This window comes from Melitaea cinxia, chromosome 11 (assembly GCF_905220565.1).
Source record: "Melitaea cinxia chromosome 11, ilMelCinx1.1, whole genome shotgun sequence".
In the NCBI taxonomy this organism is placed as follows: domain Eukaryota; kingdom Metazoa; phylum Arthropoda; class Insecta; order Lepidoptera; family Nymphalidae; genus Melitaea; species Melitaea cinxia.
The window spans coordinates 4382003-4403137 of record NC_059404.1 but is presented as its reverse complement, the minus strand read 5'-3'; the positions used below and the strand labels follow the sequence as shown (position 1 = coordinate 4403137).

The following is a 21135-nucleotide window of genomic DNA, read 5'->3' as shown; positions in this document are numbered from 1 at the left end:
CGGATGAAATTTAAATGTGACTACATGATAAACATCGGCTTTCGATTAAATTAAAAATCATCAAAATCGGTGCACCCAGTAAAAGTTATGCAGATTTTCGAGATCTCATTATAAAATCCTGGTTTCCTTAGCATGGTACTATACCGGGGTTATCTCCTTTCCAACAAAAAAGAATTATCAAATCGTTTCATAAACGACAAAGTTATCCCCGAACATAAATAAAAAAATATAAAATATATATCGAATCGGTCGAATTGAGTAACCTCCTCCTTTTTTGATGTCGGTTAAAAAATTACAAATTTGAATTCGGTTAATTTTTTTCTAAATTACTTTTCATGTATATATCGATTCGATTCGAAATCGATATATAGCCTGCGGCTTCCTTGCGTGCGACAGCACGTCTCTAAAGAGAGTTTCATAACCGTAGGTCAGCTGCGCCGTAGTCGTCCAGTCGTGACAATGACGTCATGGCGATGGAAAATAGTGTTGTGCTTTACTACTATTATTTTTGTAATGTTTGTTTTTTATTTATGTTGTTGTAAGTATATATAACGAGTGCAAGATAACACAAGAAAAATATTAAAAAATAAACCTTCCTAGATTATATAAGTGGTCATTTATTGCATAAAAACCAGCAAAAACAAGTCACTGTGTGGTACTCGATAAAGACTCTTGGCAGCACCATTTTTTTCGTAGGTATTTTTGTTTATTTTATGCCTTGGCGTACAGGGCACGGTAATGGTTTTGAGGCGTGGCGGTCAAAAGGTTAATCCACATCGCTGCTCCACTGCGGGTTGGCGTATAACTTGCTACTATGAGTAACGATCGCTATCAGGTATTTATGATAACAATCGGGACCGACGGCTTAACGTGTTCTCCGAAGCATGGTAGGGAAACTCACAAGGACAGACATTCAAACCGGAAAGAAGTATTTGTACAAGTACAAATATCCATCTCGAGTGGCAATCGAACCCGCAAACCGTCGGTGTTTTAGACGACCACTCGCACCACTACACCAGAGCGGCTAAATTAAGTAATATTTGAATGTCACTTCACTCACTTCAGCCTATCGCAGTCCACTGCTGGACATAGGACCCCACAAGTTTTGCCCATAGTCACCACGCTCTGCAGGGCTGGCTTTGTCGTACCGAAGACGCTACTGCCCGTCTTCGGCCTGTGTATTTCAAAGCCAGCAGTTCGATGGTTATCCCGCCATCGGTATGCTTTTAAGTTTCAAGGTGGTAGTGGATCTGTGTTATCCCTTAGTCGCCTCTTACGACACCCAAGGGAAGAGTGGGTGACAGTGGGTGGATCAACACACTGATTTCGCCAATTTCACGTAGAATCTTATCAAATTAGTGTCGGTCGGAATACTCGGTCCTCGATAAGTCTACTAAGTTTAAATTAAATCTAAACGTTTGAATTGGGTCAAAATGAAGTCCAAAGGAGTGTGTTACAAACATACAGGTGAAACTAATAAAAAGAGTTTAAAAATGATTCGCCATGTTATAACACTTATAACATGTATTCGACATGTATAAGACAGAACTTACCAGGTATAGATAGGATAGTAGAAAAAAAAAATTGACTGTAAAAAGAGTAATTTATTTATAATTCACAAATGAAGAATATTTACCAAAAATCTTGAACATAGATAATACAAACATAATATATTTTCGTCATAGGCTATTTCAACATTCTTGTGACCAGGTCCATTATCATTACTTCTTTCTATGACTCGCTTATTCAACGCAGGCTAAAAATGTAAATATGCGTCAAATTAAGACTTGACAACTGCTTCACAAATTTTGAGTGTAAAGATAAATAATACAATTAATATTCTAATAATAATTCTAAATCGACTAAATATTTAGTCTAGACATACTCTAAAATAAGGAAACAAAATTCCTAGTAGTTGTATGTTAAAAACGTTTCTCAATGAAATTACCATAAAACAAACAAAAACAATGCTTAAACAAATTATTCACAAAGGAATTGAATTTGAGAGCACCTGTAAGCTTATCAGTTCATTGCAAAATAGTAGAAATAATTGCTCGGCCGATATTGTAATGTAACCCGGCTTATAATATTACAATTTAACAAACCCATAGAAAAATTTACACCAATCAGTTCACGGTTACAAAGTAGCTGCCCCAGCCTGTGCTGTGATCGATTCATAAGCTGCGTTCAAGACGTTAAAGCAAAATTTAGGAATCGGAATGAATAGTGATTTACACTAGAATTGAATAAAACGTGGAAGGATTACAGCTTTATTTGTAAGATCACATTACAGGCTGGGGCCGGCCTCGAAGCAGTGTGAGCATCAGCGATCCTAATATACACGTATACCACCACACCGCACTAACGACTAATGAGTTCTATATAATAGCACAATGGATGATCGTCCGAACACCGCGAACACGCGCCGACACTTCTTTACTCGTAAATTTACACTTTACACTCGAGTCAGTATAAACGGAAACTTTTAAATAAAGCACGTGTTAGTCGGAACTGCCGTCGTCTGCGTCTTCGAGGAAACTAAATTTATTTGAAGCTACGAAGTTCTGAAAAAGAATAAAAAAGCAGTCATAGTCAAAGAATTTCAATCAAGTATATATTTTCCATTTCCGCTTATGGCAGATGGCAGATGGTAGATATTTGAATTTGTATATATATTTATTTCTGGTCTGGGTGTCATTACGACATTGTGGGTCTCCCCATCGTGAGTGACTAAGGAGAGCACGTAAAGTTGTCGCTCTCGATTGTTATCACAAACTATATAGCGATCGTTACTCACGTTATTCCTACTGTCTTCAAATTAATTCTTAGACTTTCCATTGCGAATATTTCTACAGAAATATTAAAAAAAATGCTCTATATAAAAAAAAATTGCAGCTGGAACTATTGTGTGACATGTCAAGAAATCACAAATAATTATTACTACAAGCCCATGCATATTACAATTTTCCTCCCAGTTCCAAAGATAATCGGATTTTCTTTATGGAGCTTCATACAAAATTTTCGCAAAAAATTATAATTCATTAATTTACGTCTTAAAATAACCTTTTCGGCATATTTGAGTATAGTCACGGTTAACCGAAACTGTATTCAGAAAAAAAAAAACGACTAACATTTTTATTTCTATGTCCATGGAAGTCGATTTTTAGCCCACCGTGTGCAGAAGAAAAAGAGCCCTTTACCTAGTTAAGAAACGTTACAGGGTAATATAGTTCAGCTTATTGAACTAAATCATATATATTTTTTAAATACGACATAAATAGAACACAGAATTAGACGAAGTCTGTTTAATAAGAACCTTAATCTTTTATACTCCCAAAAGAGTAGAGCCTACATTCTAGTAAAGGTCTTTCAAAAACCAACCCTGGAGTTCTCTCTAGCAATTGCAGTATACTCAAATGGATCATCTATAACATACACTCAGCTGTCTCACCCTAAGGTCAGGTCAGGATATGGCTTCCAATTTTTATTTTCGATACATACATATACATATTTTATTCTTTTATAAACAAATATATGTATCACACCCAGATTCAAGGCGGAATCGAACCTACAACCCCCGGAGGAGAAAACAGGGTGTCATTGCAAACTGCGCCCGCGGGCACTTTACAACAGTCAGTGAGGACAAGGAGCGCGACTCACCGGTTTCTCCTGCTCCCTCAGCTGGGGCAGGGCCCGCTCGGGCGCGTCGCGGCGGTCTCGGCTGCGGCTCTGGCGGCCGTTCTGCTCGGGCGACGCGGGCCGCTCTCTCCGCTCCCCTGACCCTTCGCGCCGGTCACGATCCTCTCTAACGTCCCTGTCGTCCCTGTTATCGCGGTCCTTATCGTCTCTGTAGTCGCGATCTCTATCGTCTCTGTAGTTGCGGTCTTTGTCGTCTCTGTACTCACGGTCTTTATCGTCTCTGTGGTCGCGATCTCTGTTGTCGCGGCGGTCCCTATCGTCCTTGGAATAGTCGCGCCTGTCTCTATCGTCTCTCGAGTAGTCGCGCCTGTCTCTACTGTCTTTAGAGTAGTCTCTGTTGTCGCGGGAGTAGTCGCGCCTGTCTCTGTTGTAACTGCGTGAATCTCTACCGCGATCACGATCATCTGTAAATTTAATATTAAAATTAATAGATTTAAAACGGAATTACTTATTATTGTTTAGGTATAGAAGTAACAATTACCACGTCTAGCACCACCGCGTCGATCGCCGGAATGGTCGTTCTGTGAATGTGAATGATATTTAAATATTAGTAGACAAATAAAAAGTTTTATATGATACACCTAAAGTTATTAAAAATGTAATTATTGCTTACCCTGCGACCCCAACGATCTTTTTCCTCGGCGGCGCGTCTCGCTTCTTCCTCTTGTTTTCGTAAGCGTTCTTCTATTTCACGTTCCCTACGAAAATAGACAAAACAGGGTAAAATATATAATTATATACTAAGTGTTAGAATATGTAGAAGAAAAGTTATGACCATAAAAGTGAGAGAAACGTGAGGGTTGTCTTTTACGAATTTTAGAACACACAAAGGTGTCAATACATTTTTTCATTTTTTACATTTTAGTGTACAAATACATAGGTATAATGTGGGTGTAGAGCGACCGAGACGCGCACATAGCATGGCACGGTGTCTAGTTAACCCTCTCTTTAATGTAGCGCATAGACACAAAAATGTCACTTAACAACCAAAATATCAAGATTATTATGATTATTAATATATGCGCAAGAATATCTAATGGTCATATGTAAAATTATTATAAAATTGCCTTAGCCATAGACTACAAAACCAATATTTATCTAATACTGTTAAATGAGCAATTCTTGTATATATATATATATATATATTCTGAATCTCGGAAACGGCTCCAACGATTTTCATGAAATTTAGTATACAGGGGATTTCGGGCGCGAAAAATCGAGGGTTAGAATTTGTCGTTTTATCCCTGTTTTAGGCAATGAAAAACTGGCTACAATATCGTTAGAATATTTGCAGGCAGACCAAGGAAGCTCTTCCGACGATCAACCCAGGATTGTCCCGCAAACTTCGCGGTTATGGAAGAGCCCAGCTCCGACTACTGGTCGGGGCGCTTACGGGACATGCCTTGCTTAACAAGCACTTACACAATCTAGGTGTTACAGACAGCCCCCTGTGCAGAGCGTGCCTGGAGGCAGAGGAAACGGCCTCACATATCCTGCTGGAATGCGGTGGTGTGGCGAACTACAGGGCACTACACCTTGGGACACCGAGGTTGCTCCAGGAAGTCGTCGGCAACGTGAAGGGTCTGCTAGGCTTCCTCAAGGAGCTTGGCTGGCACGAATAGTGCCCACCAGCCGATCACGCAAAAAAGGCGCATCAAGACGTCGAGTTGCGGAAAATAGCCCGTGTACAACAACAACATCGTTAGAATACGAAGGTAAATTTCGCAATTATCAATAAAGTTGTAATAGCTCAGGTGGAAATCCACAAGAAGACCACGGTTCAAAACCCAATTTCTCTAAAGTCTGATCAACGAGAAGAGATACCAAACGTAAACAAAGCCCATCATTTTTTCGTAGCGACGACGTAACAAACAAAATATAGTCTATCTTGTTCTTTCGCTATCTTCTGCACGTCTCTTTGCAAGGTCGTACGATATTTTAACTGGCTTTGAATACATTCGGATCGCGGACGGCCCTTTGATTTTCTATTATTTATTTTTATTTCATTCCATGTCCTGAAGCGCTCGGGGTGATTTTTATATTTTAATAATTATTATTTAAGAAGTAGAAAATCTCATACAAATAATTTATTAATTATATTAAATTAAGTAATTATACGCTTCAGCCTGTAATATCCCACTACTGGGCATAGGCCTCTTTCCCCATGTAGGAGAAGGATCAGAGCTTAATCCACTACGCTGCTCCAATGCGGGTTGGCGGATGACTACTATGAGTGATGATTCTACTATGAGTAACCATCGCTATCAGGTGTACATGACAACAACCTGGACCAACGGCTTAACGTGCTCTCCGAGGCACGGTGGGGAGACCCACAAGAACTGCACAAACACCCAGACCACGGCAAACACTTGTATGGCCAATACAAATGTTTGTCATGTGCAGGGATCAAACCCGCAACCGCCAGCGCAACAGGTACAATCTATGGCTGTGACCGTTGCGCCAACGCGGCGTCATTAATTAAGTAATTATCAAAATATAAATATATTTTACGTTTTTAAAAATTTGTGTAAGTAAAAAAAGGTTACAAAAGCCTGCATAGTTGAATTACCTCGCATTTGGTTTGTTTACGTTTGGTATCTCTTCTCATTGAACAGACTTTAGATTGATTATTTTTTTCCTTTTTTAATCTAATTACACTCATGATTTTTTTTGTTTATGTAACCAATTATTCACATTTTATCAATATGTAATTCGTATGTAAATATGATTTCCAAAAAACACGATTTATATATAACCAACAGGACTGTTTCGATTAGTAAAAAAAAGGAATTTGACAGTTGGGGTCTGCTAGTGATAGAATATATCTATAAATATCTAATATATAATCTAAAACTGTCACAGATAAACTTGTACTTTTCATATACACAGTACTTTGCTCAAAGGTTGCCTGAAACAAATCACCCTTTTAGCAATAAGGCCGCCTTTGTACACCTTCCTATAATTGTACTATTTTTTTGTGTCTTTTAAAGGTTTGCAATAAAGAATATTACTATTATTATCACTTTGGCTATTATGGCACACACCAACAAAAATAACATTAATCTGTCTGTATAACAGCTTACTTTGCCGCAGTATCGACAGGTTTTGCAGCTCCAAATACTTTCTCTGCGGGGACAGGTTTAGGCACACTCTTCTCCGGCACTTTTTCTTCGAGAGGCGCTCCATCCGCGGGTTTTGTAGGCGTCTCAGTTTCCCGGGGCACAGTTCTCGGGAGTAAATTTAACTTGGGACGTTCACGAGGCTTGCTTTCTAAATATTAACAGAAATAAATGAATAAGTTTCACAATAAACACTTTCAATGTTAATTTTTTAAATATTTTACAAATCAAGTGACACGTACCTTCCCTCGGTGGATCGCGATCTCTGTCTCCAAAACCTCGTCCACCAAATCCTCTACTTTCGCGACTTCTAAAAAAAATAATTTTAACTTCAAAAATGCTTTCTCATAATTATACTAACTCTAAAAGATATTATCACGGTATGATAAGATATTTGTTACCTTGGGTCTACTACAACTTATCATTTAGTTTACTTATAATATAACTAGCTGTGCCCGCGGCTTCGCCCGCGTAGAAATCAGTGTGTCACAAAGTTTTTCCGGCAAACTTCCAGTGAAACTATAATCAAGATCGGCTTAGCCGTTCCGTAAACCTTACTCTTGAAGCCCTCTCTCTATTGGTGAAACCGCATGAAAATCCGTTCAGTAGATTTTGAAGGATTCGATCACATATACTTTTAGGGACTTTGTTTTATAATACACTAACTGTCGCCCGCGTCTACGTCCGCGTGGTTATGAAGATATGCATTACTATTAAGATGTTTAACGCAAATTATTCTTTATTTCAGCCACTCGAAATGTTTATCACACTGAGTAATTTTTTAAAAGTCACAATTTAGTATAATTTAATAGTTATTTTTATAAAACCTCTCTATATACCACATTTTTAGTGTTATATTCAGGCTGCAGTATAAATAACCTATCAGGGGAACTTATAGCTGCTGTATATGTTTTATACAAACTATCGACCCCAATCAAACCCCCTTAGTGGTGGAATATCGCAAAATCCGTTCTTAGCGGACATTTACTAACTATAATCTACCTCCCTGCCAAATTTCAGCTTTGTCTATCCTGGATGGATGGACCATTCAGCGGTTTTGAGTTCTCGTGATGAGTGAGTCAGTAACCTTTCTCTTTTATATATATATTACGATGCATTATTTGGATACCTCCTCACCATAGTTAATTTCTAAAGATACATTTTTTGGACACCTTTTCGCTATCTATAGAGCATACATTTTAAATTTCAAGTCTCTTACTTCAAAAACATAGGGCTTTCATACAAACTTCCAACCCCCGTTTTATCTACTTAGGGGTCGAGTTTTGTAAAATCCGTTCTTAACGGATGTCTACGCCTTATAAGGAAACTACCTGCCTAATTTCAAGTTTTTAGCTGTTATAGTTTCGGAGATTTCGCGATGAGTGAGTCAACCTACCATCCCCCGTTTTGACCCCAAAATGGAGTTAATTTCTAAACATATATTATTTGGACACCTTCTCGCCATCTATAGAGCATACGTTTTAAATTTCAAGTCTCTTACTTCAAAAACATAGGACTTTCATACAAACTTCCAACCCCGTTTTACCCCCTTAGGGATCGAGTTTCGTAAAATCCATTCTTAGCGGTAGTGTACGCCCTATAAAAAGCCTACCTGCTAAATTTCAAGTTTGTAGGTATTATAGTTTCGGATATCTCGTGATCAGTGAGTCAACCTACGATCCCCCGTTTTAACCCCAAAAAGGAGTTGATTTCTAAAGATACATTATTTGGACACCTTTTCACTATCTATAGAGCTTACATTTTAAATTTCAAGTATCGTACTTCAAAAACATAGGACTTTCATACAAACTTCCAACCCCCGTTTTACCCCCTTAGGGGTCGAGTTTCGTTAAATCCATTCTTAGCAATAGATTACGCCCTATAAGGAGCCTACCTCCTAAATTTCAAGTTTGTAGGTGTTATAGTTTCGGAGATTTCGTGATGAATGACCTTTCGCGTTTATATATATTATAGATAGTCGAATGCAATGTTGAAACCAATACGCCTAAATGTTTGACAAATTAAAATGTAAATTACAAAAAAGGCATGGTCACTTAAGAGTCTATGGATTTTCTAGACGGAAGGAGCGATTTTGATGAATTTTTTTGTGTGAGTTCAAGGGGATTCGAGGATGGTTTAGATCAATTTGGTCCAGTGGAAAATGTTTATGTAACAAATATTTATTAATAAGTAGTTGTTAATTTTGAATGTTTTACATTGGATCTGGTAGACTGCGCTACCATCGAAGCATCAAATATTAAATCTTTTTCTATTTTAATTTCAGTTTGTCCCGACAGTTGGTGCTGCGATTAAATTGAGAAAAATATTTGAAATTTTGTGTTATGGCAAAACAACGTCAATCTATTGAATCTGATAAACTGTCACATCATTAATCTCTACATTAATAGACATACCCATATCCATCTCTATCTGCTGTTCTAAAACCATCACGTCCACCATAACCACGGTCTCGTCCCCTATAAAAGAAAAGTGTGTCATTAACATTACTAAATAACAACTGGCTGTACGAAAGTATCAGCAAAATTTTGTCTAAGTTTTTTTTCTCTTTACCAGTGAGTTTGCTATGGTGCCCCAGGACAACATTTTACTCATGCTTTTCCAGTGATAGTCATTGCAGTTTTATTTTTCAAGACATTTAAATGTTTTATTTATTTATTTATTCATATGTCAACACCAACAAGTAGTACAACAACAAACGTTACGGCCGTCACTTGCCAATAAATAGAATGATCACTAATTATAATAGCATGTAGAGACATGTGAATTCTTCAAATTGTAAAAATAAAAAATTGAAAGATAGTTCAGCAAACGGTGTCCTCGACATTTTTGGTGATAATTTAAGGTACTTTAAGAAAAAGCAACAGTGTATTTTATTAATAACAATAACATTTAACATTTTGAGATGTATTTGTATAAAATTACTTCTTTTTATGTACTCAGACTTGTGATAATCATATCATCATATTCCATATTACTAAAATCTGAATATTTGCAAAATTATAACTTGACAATTTTATAGCTTACTAGCTTAATTTGAATTAATTTATTTTGTAAAAATGTCATTTGTATTTATACACTCACACTAAATGTTAACAAACTTTGGATATTTTTGACTTTTTTTTAAATATTGCTCTCTGACATTAATGTAAGATTTTATTTTGTATATTTATATTGATGAAGTGTATTTTGAATTGTTACTGTTTGTTACATGATCGGTTGTTTGATTGGTTTATTTTACGTTTTTAATATTGTAAGTAATTTACGAACACCTGTAAATAAAATTGGATGATCTTCTAAATTCCATTGATGCTCACTTTTAATATATTTTTGTTAAATGTTTTTGACGTCAGTTTTTTTTTTTTTTTATTTACTTTTCATAATTTAAGTTTCTGACAATAATTTCTGAATTTAATCTCGAATATTCATTACTGTATGCTATATGGACAATTTTTAATTTGACTTATTTCGATATGTTTAACGTCACTTAGGGACACCTGTAAAAAAGTAGGCAATTATCTAGATACCGATGTTTAATTTATTCATTTTGTATTTATTGTTGTACTACTTATTGGTGTTGACTTATGAATAAATATTTGTTGTTGTTTTAAAACAATAAATAATTTTAATTCTACAATTTTTGTTTGTATTTTCTTAGCTTGGTCCAATGCAGGTGCTGATAGTATTAGTACCAATCTACACTACAATGCCTAAAGCTCCTCATCTTCTCTCTCTCGTTTTTGATCTTGTAAATTATTCTAAATTGCTAAAAGGCGGGTTTTGAGATTATTGATTCAATCTGTGATTTATGTATTTAAATGTTTGTAATTGCATGCTGTGATGACCTGTAATTGGAAGTGCATTTAATGTGTTCATTTCTTTTTTTTTTCTCTTTATAACGATAGTATTTTAAATTTTTTTGGCTGTCTATAATAAATAAATAATGTTGAGAAGTATTGCTGTTGTATATTGAGGTAGGGCATAGCAGAATACGTCATGCTCAAAATATGGAGCAGCCCGACTGGGAAAGTACCTCAACCTTACAGAAGATCACAGTTAAATAATACATTAAATAGTGCTGTGTTCCTATGTAAGGTGTCTATAGCTCCTGGGTAGGGTCGGCGATGCTTCTGATGTTGCAGGTCTTTAGGCTACAGTGACCACTTATCATTATTTGGGCTGTACGCTTGTTTGCTGACCATGTTGTGTAAAAAAATAATAATAAAGACACTCACCCATCCCGGTCGCGTCCGTAAGAGTCTCTTCCACCGTAGGGCGCGCGCGGCGGCTCACTGCGCTCCGCGTCCCGCCAAGCTCCCGGTCGGTTATCCGCGCTCGCTACACAAACACGTGGTTAGAACGACAACATACTATATCTTAACGTGTTAGTGTTCGGTCCACTTAGATATAGGTATCGTCCATTAATCATGTAAGGTCCGAAATGGGGGAAGAGGTCCAGTAAAATCACAAAATATCGCAGGAGAGGGGGGGGGGGGATGTCGAGATATGACGTGTATTTAGTTTTTGTTGAATCAATTTCTTAACCTTTAGTAACCAAAAAGCAGCCTGCTTAATGTTTGTATAGAAATATATATCACGATGCTTAATTTTACAGAATTTCGATACCAGAAGATCACTTAGTGTAAGGGACATTTTGCCGTAATTGAGTTATATATATAATTGGATTCATAATTTTGCGCTATATCGACTGGTATATACACAAGATATCGATATCTTTCAAAAAAAAAAAAACCAAAAATGTCCCTTACAGTACACATTTTCAGACATGCTGGAGCAATTGTTGCTAGAAAATTTAATTTAACGGACTTTAGTCTTATTTTTTAAATAAAAATTAAAGTAAATCGTATTCATAAATTTATTTGACTCCAACATTAAACTTCAGTCAACAAAATTATAATAACATGTACCTTACTTTACTTCACAGTTAAAACTTTTACAGAACTAGTTCCCTTACATTATTATGTTACGAAATAAGGTAAAGAATGCGCTCTTTACCCTAATGATATACGTAAACATTATTCTAATTAATAGGTCCCTCCACTTATTCTAGTTTCAGACAAACAAAAAGTAAATTAATAGTTGATTGATTATCAAATTAAAATGTTCTTTAATTCAATAAAAATTAGTCCGTTTTAATCAACATTACAACTATCCTGGTATACACATTTTGTTTACCTGCCAGGACAGTTGGTATGTTGATAAGTAGCTATTTAAACGAGCAACGCATCTTTTTAGATATCTAAAAGAAGTTGATGCCAGATGAGTAAATACGTTGTTATTTTACTGTGATAACTGCAGGGTCAGAATAAAAATAAAGTGATACTCTCAATGTTCAAACATTTCTTGGAACAATCTAAAAATCTACAAGTTACACAAATAAACTACCTCCTGACTGGACATAAGTATGCCATGCATGCTATAATAGAGAAGAAAACGGACTCAGCCATACCATGTAAATGTTTATACTGATTTTATTTATTTCAATAAATTGGCCGATATAGTATTTACTCCAGCGATTTTTAAAAATAAAATCTGCATATGAAAAAAATAAGAGTTTGCACATTCAGAAAAAATGACTTGGCCAAAATAGACGTGAAATATACTATGTTGGATAATTGTCCTACTGATGCTATAGAATTTTCCAGAGAAATGCAAGAAAAAGGAAAGAGAAATAGAAAAGACTTCTTCTAGAGGCAAAGCGAAAAAGAGCTACGACGATAGAAATCAAGTGGGTAGTCGTAGTTGTGAAGAAATTATGAGAAAGGCATTACGATCACTTTATAAAGAAAGTCTATCGATATCAGTAGCATTATTATTCCAAAAAGGTTTCATCACGAATATATATTGATTAGTGATATATTGAACGAAACAGACAATGACAGCGTAGAGTTCACTCCATTTTTGGCGCGAACTTGTGGAGGCCTATGTCCAGCAGTGGACTATATTAGGCTGAAGTGAGTGAGTGATAGTGTTATTTTACTAGTTACTCTTGATTGAATCTTAATTTTTTTTTTTTTTTTTAGTGCCGAAATATCATTTCTACTATAATTTATTTCCTGGCTTAGCCGTAAAAATCTTACAAAAATAGACATAATTATTTCCTTGGTATTATAAATATTGGTGTGAATTAAACATATACTTTAACTCCATCTTAATAAGGTTCTAAATACCATTAATTTAAGTAGGTATAAGTATCTTTACATCAAATTGCAACACTAAAAGAGTCCTTTACCATATCTTGCTGATTACATTATTTCCCATTGAATTTTCATAAAATTTGAGTAGGATAAGGGACAACACAACTTTTTTTTATGTAAGGGACATGGTATCTTCTAAGCTACTAAGTTTTCTTAAATTTTGAAATTATGATATTAGAGAACGGAAAAATTTAAGAATCTTTACATAATCACAAAAGATAGAGAAAGATTACGAAAAAAAAAAGTTATTTGGCTCTCCTGAAAAACAGTGGTTTGTCCCTTACGCTAAGTGATACTTCTGGTGTCGATTTAATAAGATTACACCTCTCTTAAAGATAACATTCTAAAAATTTCAATATAATTATTAATAAAATTTACTTGATTATAGTTTATGAGGGTTGGGGGTAGGCTAAAACTTCAATACATATCACCATGGTAGGGGGGTTAAAGCTGTGATGTCAACTTAAGGGTTTTCCCCCTAAATTTAGGAGAAAAAAGTGGGATGGGGTTTTTTTAGGGGTATTTTGAGGGTTTTTTATAACTTTAAATATTTTTTTTTATTTCAAAATAAGTAAAATAAAGGTGTAATAGAATAGGCCCTGGGATAATCCAATCTAGTGAGTAGCGACTCATATTCATTTTTATACATACAGCCTTAGCGACATCTAGTGCGATTGCTTGTTACTAAGAAAGCAGAGTTAAATAAAACGCGAGGTAAAACTGCGTTTATGTTTACTACAAATACGTCGATTATTATTTGTTATTTCGTTCAATTCATACGTTTATCAGCAAGTCATTTGTAAAATATCTGATGTTAGAGAAAAAAAAGTATTGTCAAAAAATAAGCTATTATTTGTTTAACTAGCGACCCGCCCCGGCTTCGCTCGGGTGCAATGCTGATACTAAATATACCACAGAATGTCTTTATTTATAGTGTGAAGCTAGCTTATAGCATGGTTATTATTAACATAATAACAACATTCAAATATGCGTCGTTAGATTACGCGTTGTTACAGAATGCGTTGAAGAAATAAAGGTTCACTGCTCGTGCCACATAGGTAGCGTGATAATATGTAGTCTATATGTTGACCCGACTTCTTAATAATAATCGTGCCAAATTTGAAGTAAATGCATGGAGTACTTTTTGAGTTTATTCCAGACATACATACAGACAAACAGACAAAAATTCTAACAACCACATTTTTGGCTTCGGTATCGATTGTAGATCACACCCCAAGTATTCTTTTAAAAAAATATTCAATGTACAATTTTGACTTTCCTACCATTTAATTATATGTATAGATGATATTATACTATTTATTATTTTAAATGTATTATTTATTTAAAAAAAATTATTATTTATTTTATAAGTAATAAAAAAAATAGAGGGAATCCTTAGTAATTGTGGGGATTTTAGGGGTTTTAGGAGGATAAATTTTTGGGAGTTGGCAACACTGGGTTAAAGGTTGCTAAAAACATCACATGATTAATGGTCTCGAGCCCATGGTAATCACTCAGGAGAGAGTCAGAGCGAGCTGAAAATAGTCTGAATTGAGTTACGAACGAGTCGTGTCACAGATTAAGCTAAAACTGCCGGTCACAGGAACTTTCATCGACGACGGGGTTATGTCTCATCTAGTAAGAATCCTCGACTAGCCATTGCCGGAGTTTCTGGTTTCCCTGCCATCGCTGTGGGCGACGTCTCTCGCTGAAAGGTTTATCGTGACCAGGGCACACCCGACCTCTACTCAGACCTTCCCGAGATGTATGAAGTAACTGATTATAAACTACATGTGTGGTAGAAAGATCTCTTCAATAGGGGCAAGGCACTATGGAAAATAGACATAAAAATTGTAGTTGTTTTTTTCCCACTTTAGGCAAGATCTTTCAACATCAATTATTTAATGAAAAGATTGCTAACCACACTATGTAATGGCAAATCTCGTACTTTGCATGTGCATCCCAAGTGTGACCTTACAGCTCACTCCAAACAACAATCTCTTCTACATCATAGTGATACCATATTGTCCATCGTTTTTGTACAGGGTCAAATGGATACAATTAATGAAAAGTAGTTATTCCATGTACATGTAAGAGTCGCGTAAAATAAAAGTGAACTGTAATTTAACAACAATTGATACTAGGGGTACTATATCTACGAATAAAGTCTTGTTCAACGACGGAACAAACAAAATATAGACTATCTCTTTCTATCTTCTTTGTTTTTATCTGCTGCCCGTCTCTCTGCAAGGTCGAACGATATTTTAACTGGCCTTGAAAACAATCGGACCTCGGACGGCCCTTTTTGATTTTGTATTATTCATTTTTATTTCATTCCGTGTCTTAAAGCGCTCGGAGTGATTTTTATATTTCGATAATTATTATTTAAGATGTATCAAATCTTATATACATAATTATATTAAATTCAGTAATTATCAAAATATAAACATATTTTACATTTTTAAAATTTGTGTAAGTAAAAAAAAGGTAACAAAACCCTGCATAGTTGAATGACCTTGCATTTGGTTTGTTTACATTTGGTATCTCGGGTCGTTGATCGCACTATAGTTAGTAATGAATTTGCTTGTTATAGATGAAGACATTGAACATGAACAATTTGTATAAAAGAAATTTTCGTAACTATTTTCTCTTGCTTAATTTTGTTTGCAAGCTTTTATTTAAGCTAGCATTATATCTCCATCAACTTTGAGGTTAAGCATTTTTACAATAAGCGGTAACTACCATGCAGTTGGTTATCCACATTTTTAGCTATCTTTACCAAACTGTATATGCCTAACGAGATCATCAGAAAGGACAAGACTAAGTGCAGGTGTATGACTAGGTGTAGGTGTAGGTGCAGGTGCAGGTGGTCTTACAGTCCCGCTCGCGCTCCCGGTCGCGGTCGCGCGGCGCGTCTCCGCGGCGCGCTGGCTCGGGCACGGCGCGGGGTCCGGAGCGCCAGTCGCCCATCGTGCGCTCTGGGTCGTACTCCCTGCGTACCCATTCTTAATTAACTAACTGGAGATCAGTGCTTCTTCAGCGCTTAGCAGACCACTGCTCTACAGTAGGTTTTTTTTTATGGCTTTATGCGAGTTCAATAATTTACTTATTAATGGCATTACTTTTATATCAGTTCCAAGATGTATAATGCTGACACATTTTATTCAATTAGTAAATTTTCTAGTATTTTTTTATTACAAGTACATATATATATTGCTTAAGAGCTGTTTTTTATTCACCTGTCTCTATCAGATCTACCGCTTCTCCCCATGCGGCGGTCGTTATCTTGGGTTGAAACTTCTATTCTGATTCTCCTACCTCCGATCATCTATTTAAATAAGTAAAATTTAAAATATTTAATAAAATTCATTCATTAAACAGAAACATATATGTAAAACTTAACTCACCAAATCAGGCATATTCATTGCATCGACAAGACTCTCTCTATCTTCAAAGTCTACATCTCCAAAACCTTTAAGACGACCCCCTTCTTTCGGTAGTCTTAAGTTGTTTATCTGTTAAAAATTTTCATTATGTATATGTTCATTATGGATTAAAATACTTTTTTTAAAACAATCTGATTAATAAAAGTACCACAGATTGTGATTTCTAAAGAGTAGTTTAATAAATTATTTGATAAAGAAAAGTTATTGTCAAATGTCAATTAAATGGAGAATTTTGAAATTATTTTGGTCGTTCAGAATCTACTGCCAGATTTCTATATAAATCCTTTTTCATACAAATTTTGATATAGCACAATTAGATAGGATACTACATTAGGTAACAATAAATTTTAATCTACTTAATAAATAATTATTATAATATAGCAATAAAGGCTGTCGACAATATTGTTACAGGATCGACAGGAAAGACAAAAGAGAATAAATGAAAATATATACACAGCAGTATAGTTAAGCGGATTTCTAGAGTTGCTCATTAAAACTGGAATATTATATTAAAATTGTTATATGCCTCATTGTCTCGAAACAGTAAGATGATGGTACATACCATCCCTTAAAATAGTGGTTATGCTGTGTTTATATTCATTTGTTCATAAAAGATTTGTGTACTTTTGAAACATCTACGTCCTAACAGGTCTACAACCTAACGTTTCTAAGTTCAAAGACTATTTGGAAATTAGACAAAGTTTCAATGATGATTCACGTTTTGACACATGTCTCATAAATCGATGAACACCGGCTGCACGCACTAAAGCGTCACGTTCCGCCTCAGCCTGAACGTGCAAGCGAGAGTGCGGAACAAGCGATAGAGGCATTATTTTATCTCTCTTCTCGTGTGACATCAGAGCTAGCAATTCGAAATAAATCAGTGATAATAATTCAATTCATAAAAGTATGCAATTTTTTATAAGCCGACTTTGCAGACAACCAATTTTTTTTTTTTTGTTGAACTATTAGTTTTTATATACTTCGTAACATATATTATTAATTGTATCAAAAAAATAATATATGTAGGTTTTTCTGTGTCAGCATGTCGGTATCTACGTAACAAAAAAGGAGTGACGTTGGTTAAAGGTTAAATCTCATTTATTTGTGCTTTTTAGGTTGCTTTTAGACATCTATTTTTATATTCTAAACTTTATCCTGTATTGTGTCTAATTATATTAAATAAATACCTTAAGCCCCGCAAAGAGGTCCATGATCGCACTCTCCTCAACATCATAAGGCAAATTGGAGATGTGAGCAATGTAGGGAGGGCGACGTGGTATAGACTCATCATCAACCGCAAGACCCCCTCGTGCAGCTCGTGACGCTGATGGCAACACCACGGGTGCTCGATGACGTGATACATATGTATCTGAGAACAATTATTACTTTGTATTAATAAATAAATTAGATATTTTTAAGATACACACTTTCTCATCTGCTCCTAGGGTAAGCAAATTAATGCTTGAGTTATAGCTAACACCCGACCTATATAGCTAATTTTTTTTTCGATAATTGTTAAATTATAACACATATATTAATTACACCTAGATTTGAAGCGGGAATCTAACCCACAAACCTCGAAGTAGACAGCAGTGTCACTGCACACTGCGGCATGGGGCTATCTAAATAATTCTAATATCAAAATATGTCATTAGAAATATGTTGCTAAATTTATTTTTGAGGTTAAGTAATTTAAAAAATATTTAGTAGTAATACTGTACATAATATGTAGTTTGAATAATTCATTTTCATACTTTATTATTTGTGCTATCAGTCATTTTTCTTTTGATAGGGGTTGCCTGCAGGAGATCACTATTTGTAGTGAGACCACCTTTGTACTTTTTTAGGTCGTAATATTGTAATGTAATGTATGTTTATTTTGTTATTCTGAATGTGTAATAAAATATTAAAGAAACAAATTAATAAATAATTAATTATAGAGATGTAATTTATCACACAATCAAATTAAGACAAATTTAAGACACATGGCTTTTATCTATTGACAGGAATTTACGTTATATAAATATAATAAAGTGTCTTTATTAAAACATACTCATTTAGATATCAATTATGAATCTCCAAACTAACTAGTAACAATCTTTCTCAATAAACATTAAAAAAGGTAGACTATGTCAATGGAAGTGTGTTGGATAAAATTGTTAAAATTGCAAAACTGTCAACATCAATGCAACCAAAATGGTACAACCATTTGCACCTGTTAATCCTCGAGAATATTGTGAATTAATAGTAAATGTTTGTTAGTTTTAGTTTCAAGAGACATAGTTAGATATAGACAATGAAAAATACCACCCTCAGAAGTGTTAGGGAGCAGGCCAATGAAAGACTAGTCTGAATTGAGGTGTGACCTAAGTCATCTCATAGATTGTGCTAAAAATGCTGGTCATGAGGGTTTCCAACAACACCAAACCTTCACCTCCGCCTTAACCCACATCGGGCCTTTAGGCATCCTAAGCTCAATATGGCATTGTGATTTCTGGTTCCCTCACCTTCCTTGTAAGGGAATCATCCGGCTAGAATGTATAAAAAACACAAAGACCTTTACTCAGACCTTCCCGGGGCGAGGAGAGTGACGAGCACTCAGTTTGTGCGCCCCAAGTATGAGATTAACATTGGCTTGCCATTACCCTTTATATATCATCATTGGGTGGTAATAATTGTGAAGTTATTAAATAAATGACAATACAATGTTGTACTCACGTCCATCATCTACGGAGTCTGCCCAATCGTTAGCTGCAGGGACCGTAGTGGACTCTGCAATGAAGTTTGTGGCGTCGGCTTTGATCCATTTTATTTTCTTTGATTTCTTGCCTGGAAATGGATAAATCAAAATGAATATATTCCTGCCTACCGTATGATGTTTTAAACATATCTGAAAAGAGTATTTTGATGACACATTGTAAATGAACGACCTACACCGAATTTGGAAAGTGGTTATTGGCAGCACGTTAGTTAAGGGAGTTTTTGATCATTTTACAACAGCTGGGATAGTTTACTAATTTAACCAAAAGTATGAAATATTACTAGCATTAGAAAATTTTGATGGAGAGGAAAAATTGTTAGAAATTAAAAGTTAAAAATGCGGCCACGCGGTGAGTGCAATCGTTCGCAAAGGTGAATTGATGACACGTTAGCATTACCTAATTAGACTTGATACATACAAAAACTTTACTCTTGATTAAATAAATGATTGTTAACGCAATACATACAATACCATTGCTATTAATGGTTGGATAAAAAGAAAATTTATATTTTTCAGATGACTAAATTAATAAAACTAACCTGTAGCGGCCATATTACAAGGCTTAGGCAAGTGCTGCCACTGACTTTACAGATTATAGCTTAGACCTATGTTGCCAGCCCTAAGAAACTAAAAAACAGAAGCTCACCAATAAAATAACAGGACAAAACAGTAGTTAAAGTAAAAAAAGGCAGATTTTATACTTTCCTCGTATAATTAAAACATTTTTTTTAGTTATCGGGACTTCTATTGGTTATCAGGACTCACACACATTGTTATATTTTATTGATCACGATATAATAAAAACCAAAAATCAAAGTAATATTATTTTCAACTTTCATCCTCAATAGGGGATCGGACAGTAATCAGATTAAAATGTACTTACATAAAATAAATATACTGTTTTACGATTATTCATCGAAAAATAATTTAATATATGATTCATTTTAATATTTTTAAATGAAGAAATAAAATGTTGTCATTAACAATATTTTTAATCGGTACTGAAACACCAACTACAATAGGCGACGTCGTTTGTTGGATCAAGCATTGGCCGCGTTCCACTAAGCATCTGCAACGTCCGCATCATGTTTTCACCATGCCGCCACATTGCGAGCACACAGCTGACGCCTGACACTTAACAGCGCCAAAATATGCGTTCCACTTATAAAATTCACTCACAACGTTTGCGGCGTTTTTTACGTCAGTGGAACGACAATTTTAGCGGTCATGATCGATGGCGTTGTGACCCTTAGGTGGAACGTACCCATTGTTATTACCCCAAATGACGTCACGCGCTCTCAGATGACATAATGTGGCGTTTTGGCAGGATTTTTAAACAAACAATATCACAAGAAGATTTTGAGTAGGTACCTAAAAGGCTATAAGTAAATAATATAAAATATTTTATTTTTAATGGAAATGTTTTAAAATATTCGAAAAATATGTTTTGGAGAATTTTGTATATGGTAAATTTTGTACACGATTTCCCCATGTATAAAATATGAATGTCAATCACATAAGACCGATCGGGGAATAGGCATGTATCCACTAAAAACAAATGGGATGGATTAAAATGTCTAAAAATTAATTATGATATGTAGATACAGAAAAATCAGTTTATTCAATAAAATAATGTAATATTGTTGATATTTTCACAAAAAAAGTTAAGAAAATATAGGAATTATGTCACGTGACAGTGAACACCAATTACAAAGCGTGACGTAACCCCGTGCTTCTGTTTCCTTCTGTTTCTGTGCCTAGCCGTTTGTAATCGTAATTTTCCATGTTTTAGGTACTTCTGAATTTAATCTGTAAGGAAATTATTAAATTTAAACTTCTCCGAAAATATAATTACAAAATCAAATCAATTT

The 21135-nt window shown here is 35.1% G+C and overlaps 1 protein-coding gene across 1 annotated transcript; it reads right to left on the bottom strand.

Moving 5' to 3' along the window:
* Nucleotides 1–1680: 1680 nt before the first annotated feature.
* Nucleotides 1681–19887, bottom strand: LOC123657567 (eukaryotic translation initiation factor 4B). Its single transcript, XM_045593092.1, has 14 exons — nt 19804–19887; nt 19222–19332; nt 17691–17872; nt 16462–16569; nt 16294–16382; nt 15931–16046; nt 11072–11174; nt 9233–9295; nt 7061–7128; nt 6783–6969; nt 4313–4397; nt 4181–4220; nt 3661–4103; nt 1681–2564 (listed from the first exon to the last, which is right to left on the bottom strand). The coding sequence occupies exons 1-14, from the start codon at nt 19814–19816 to the stop codon at nt 2502–2504; spliced, it is 1671 nt and encodes a 556-aa protein (XP_045449048.1). The 5' UTR covers nt 19817–19887; the 3' UTR covers nt 1681–2501.
* Between the last annotated feature and the right edge of the window lie 1248 nt (nt 19888–21135).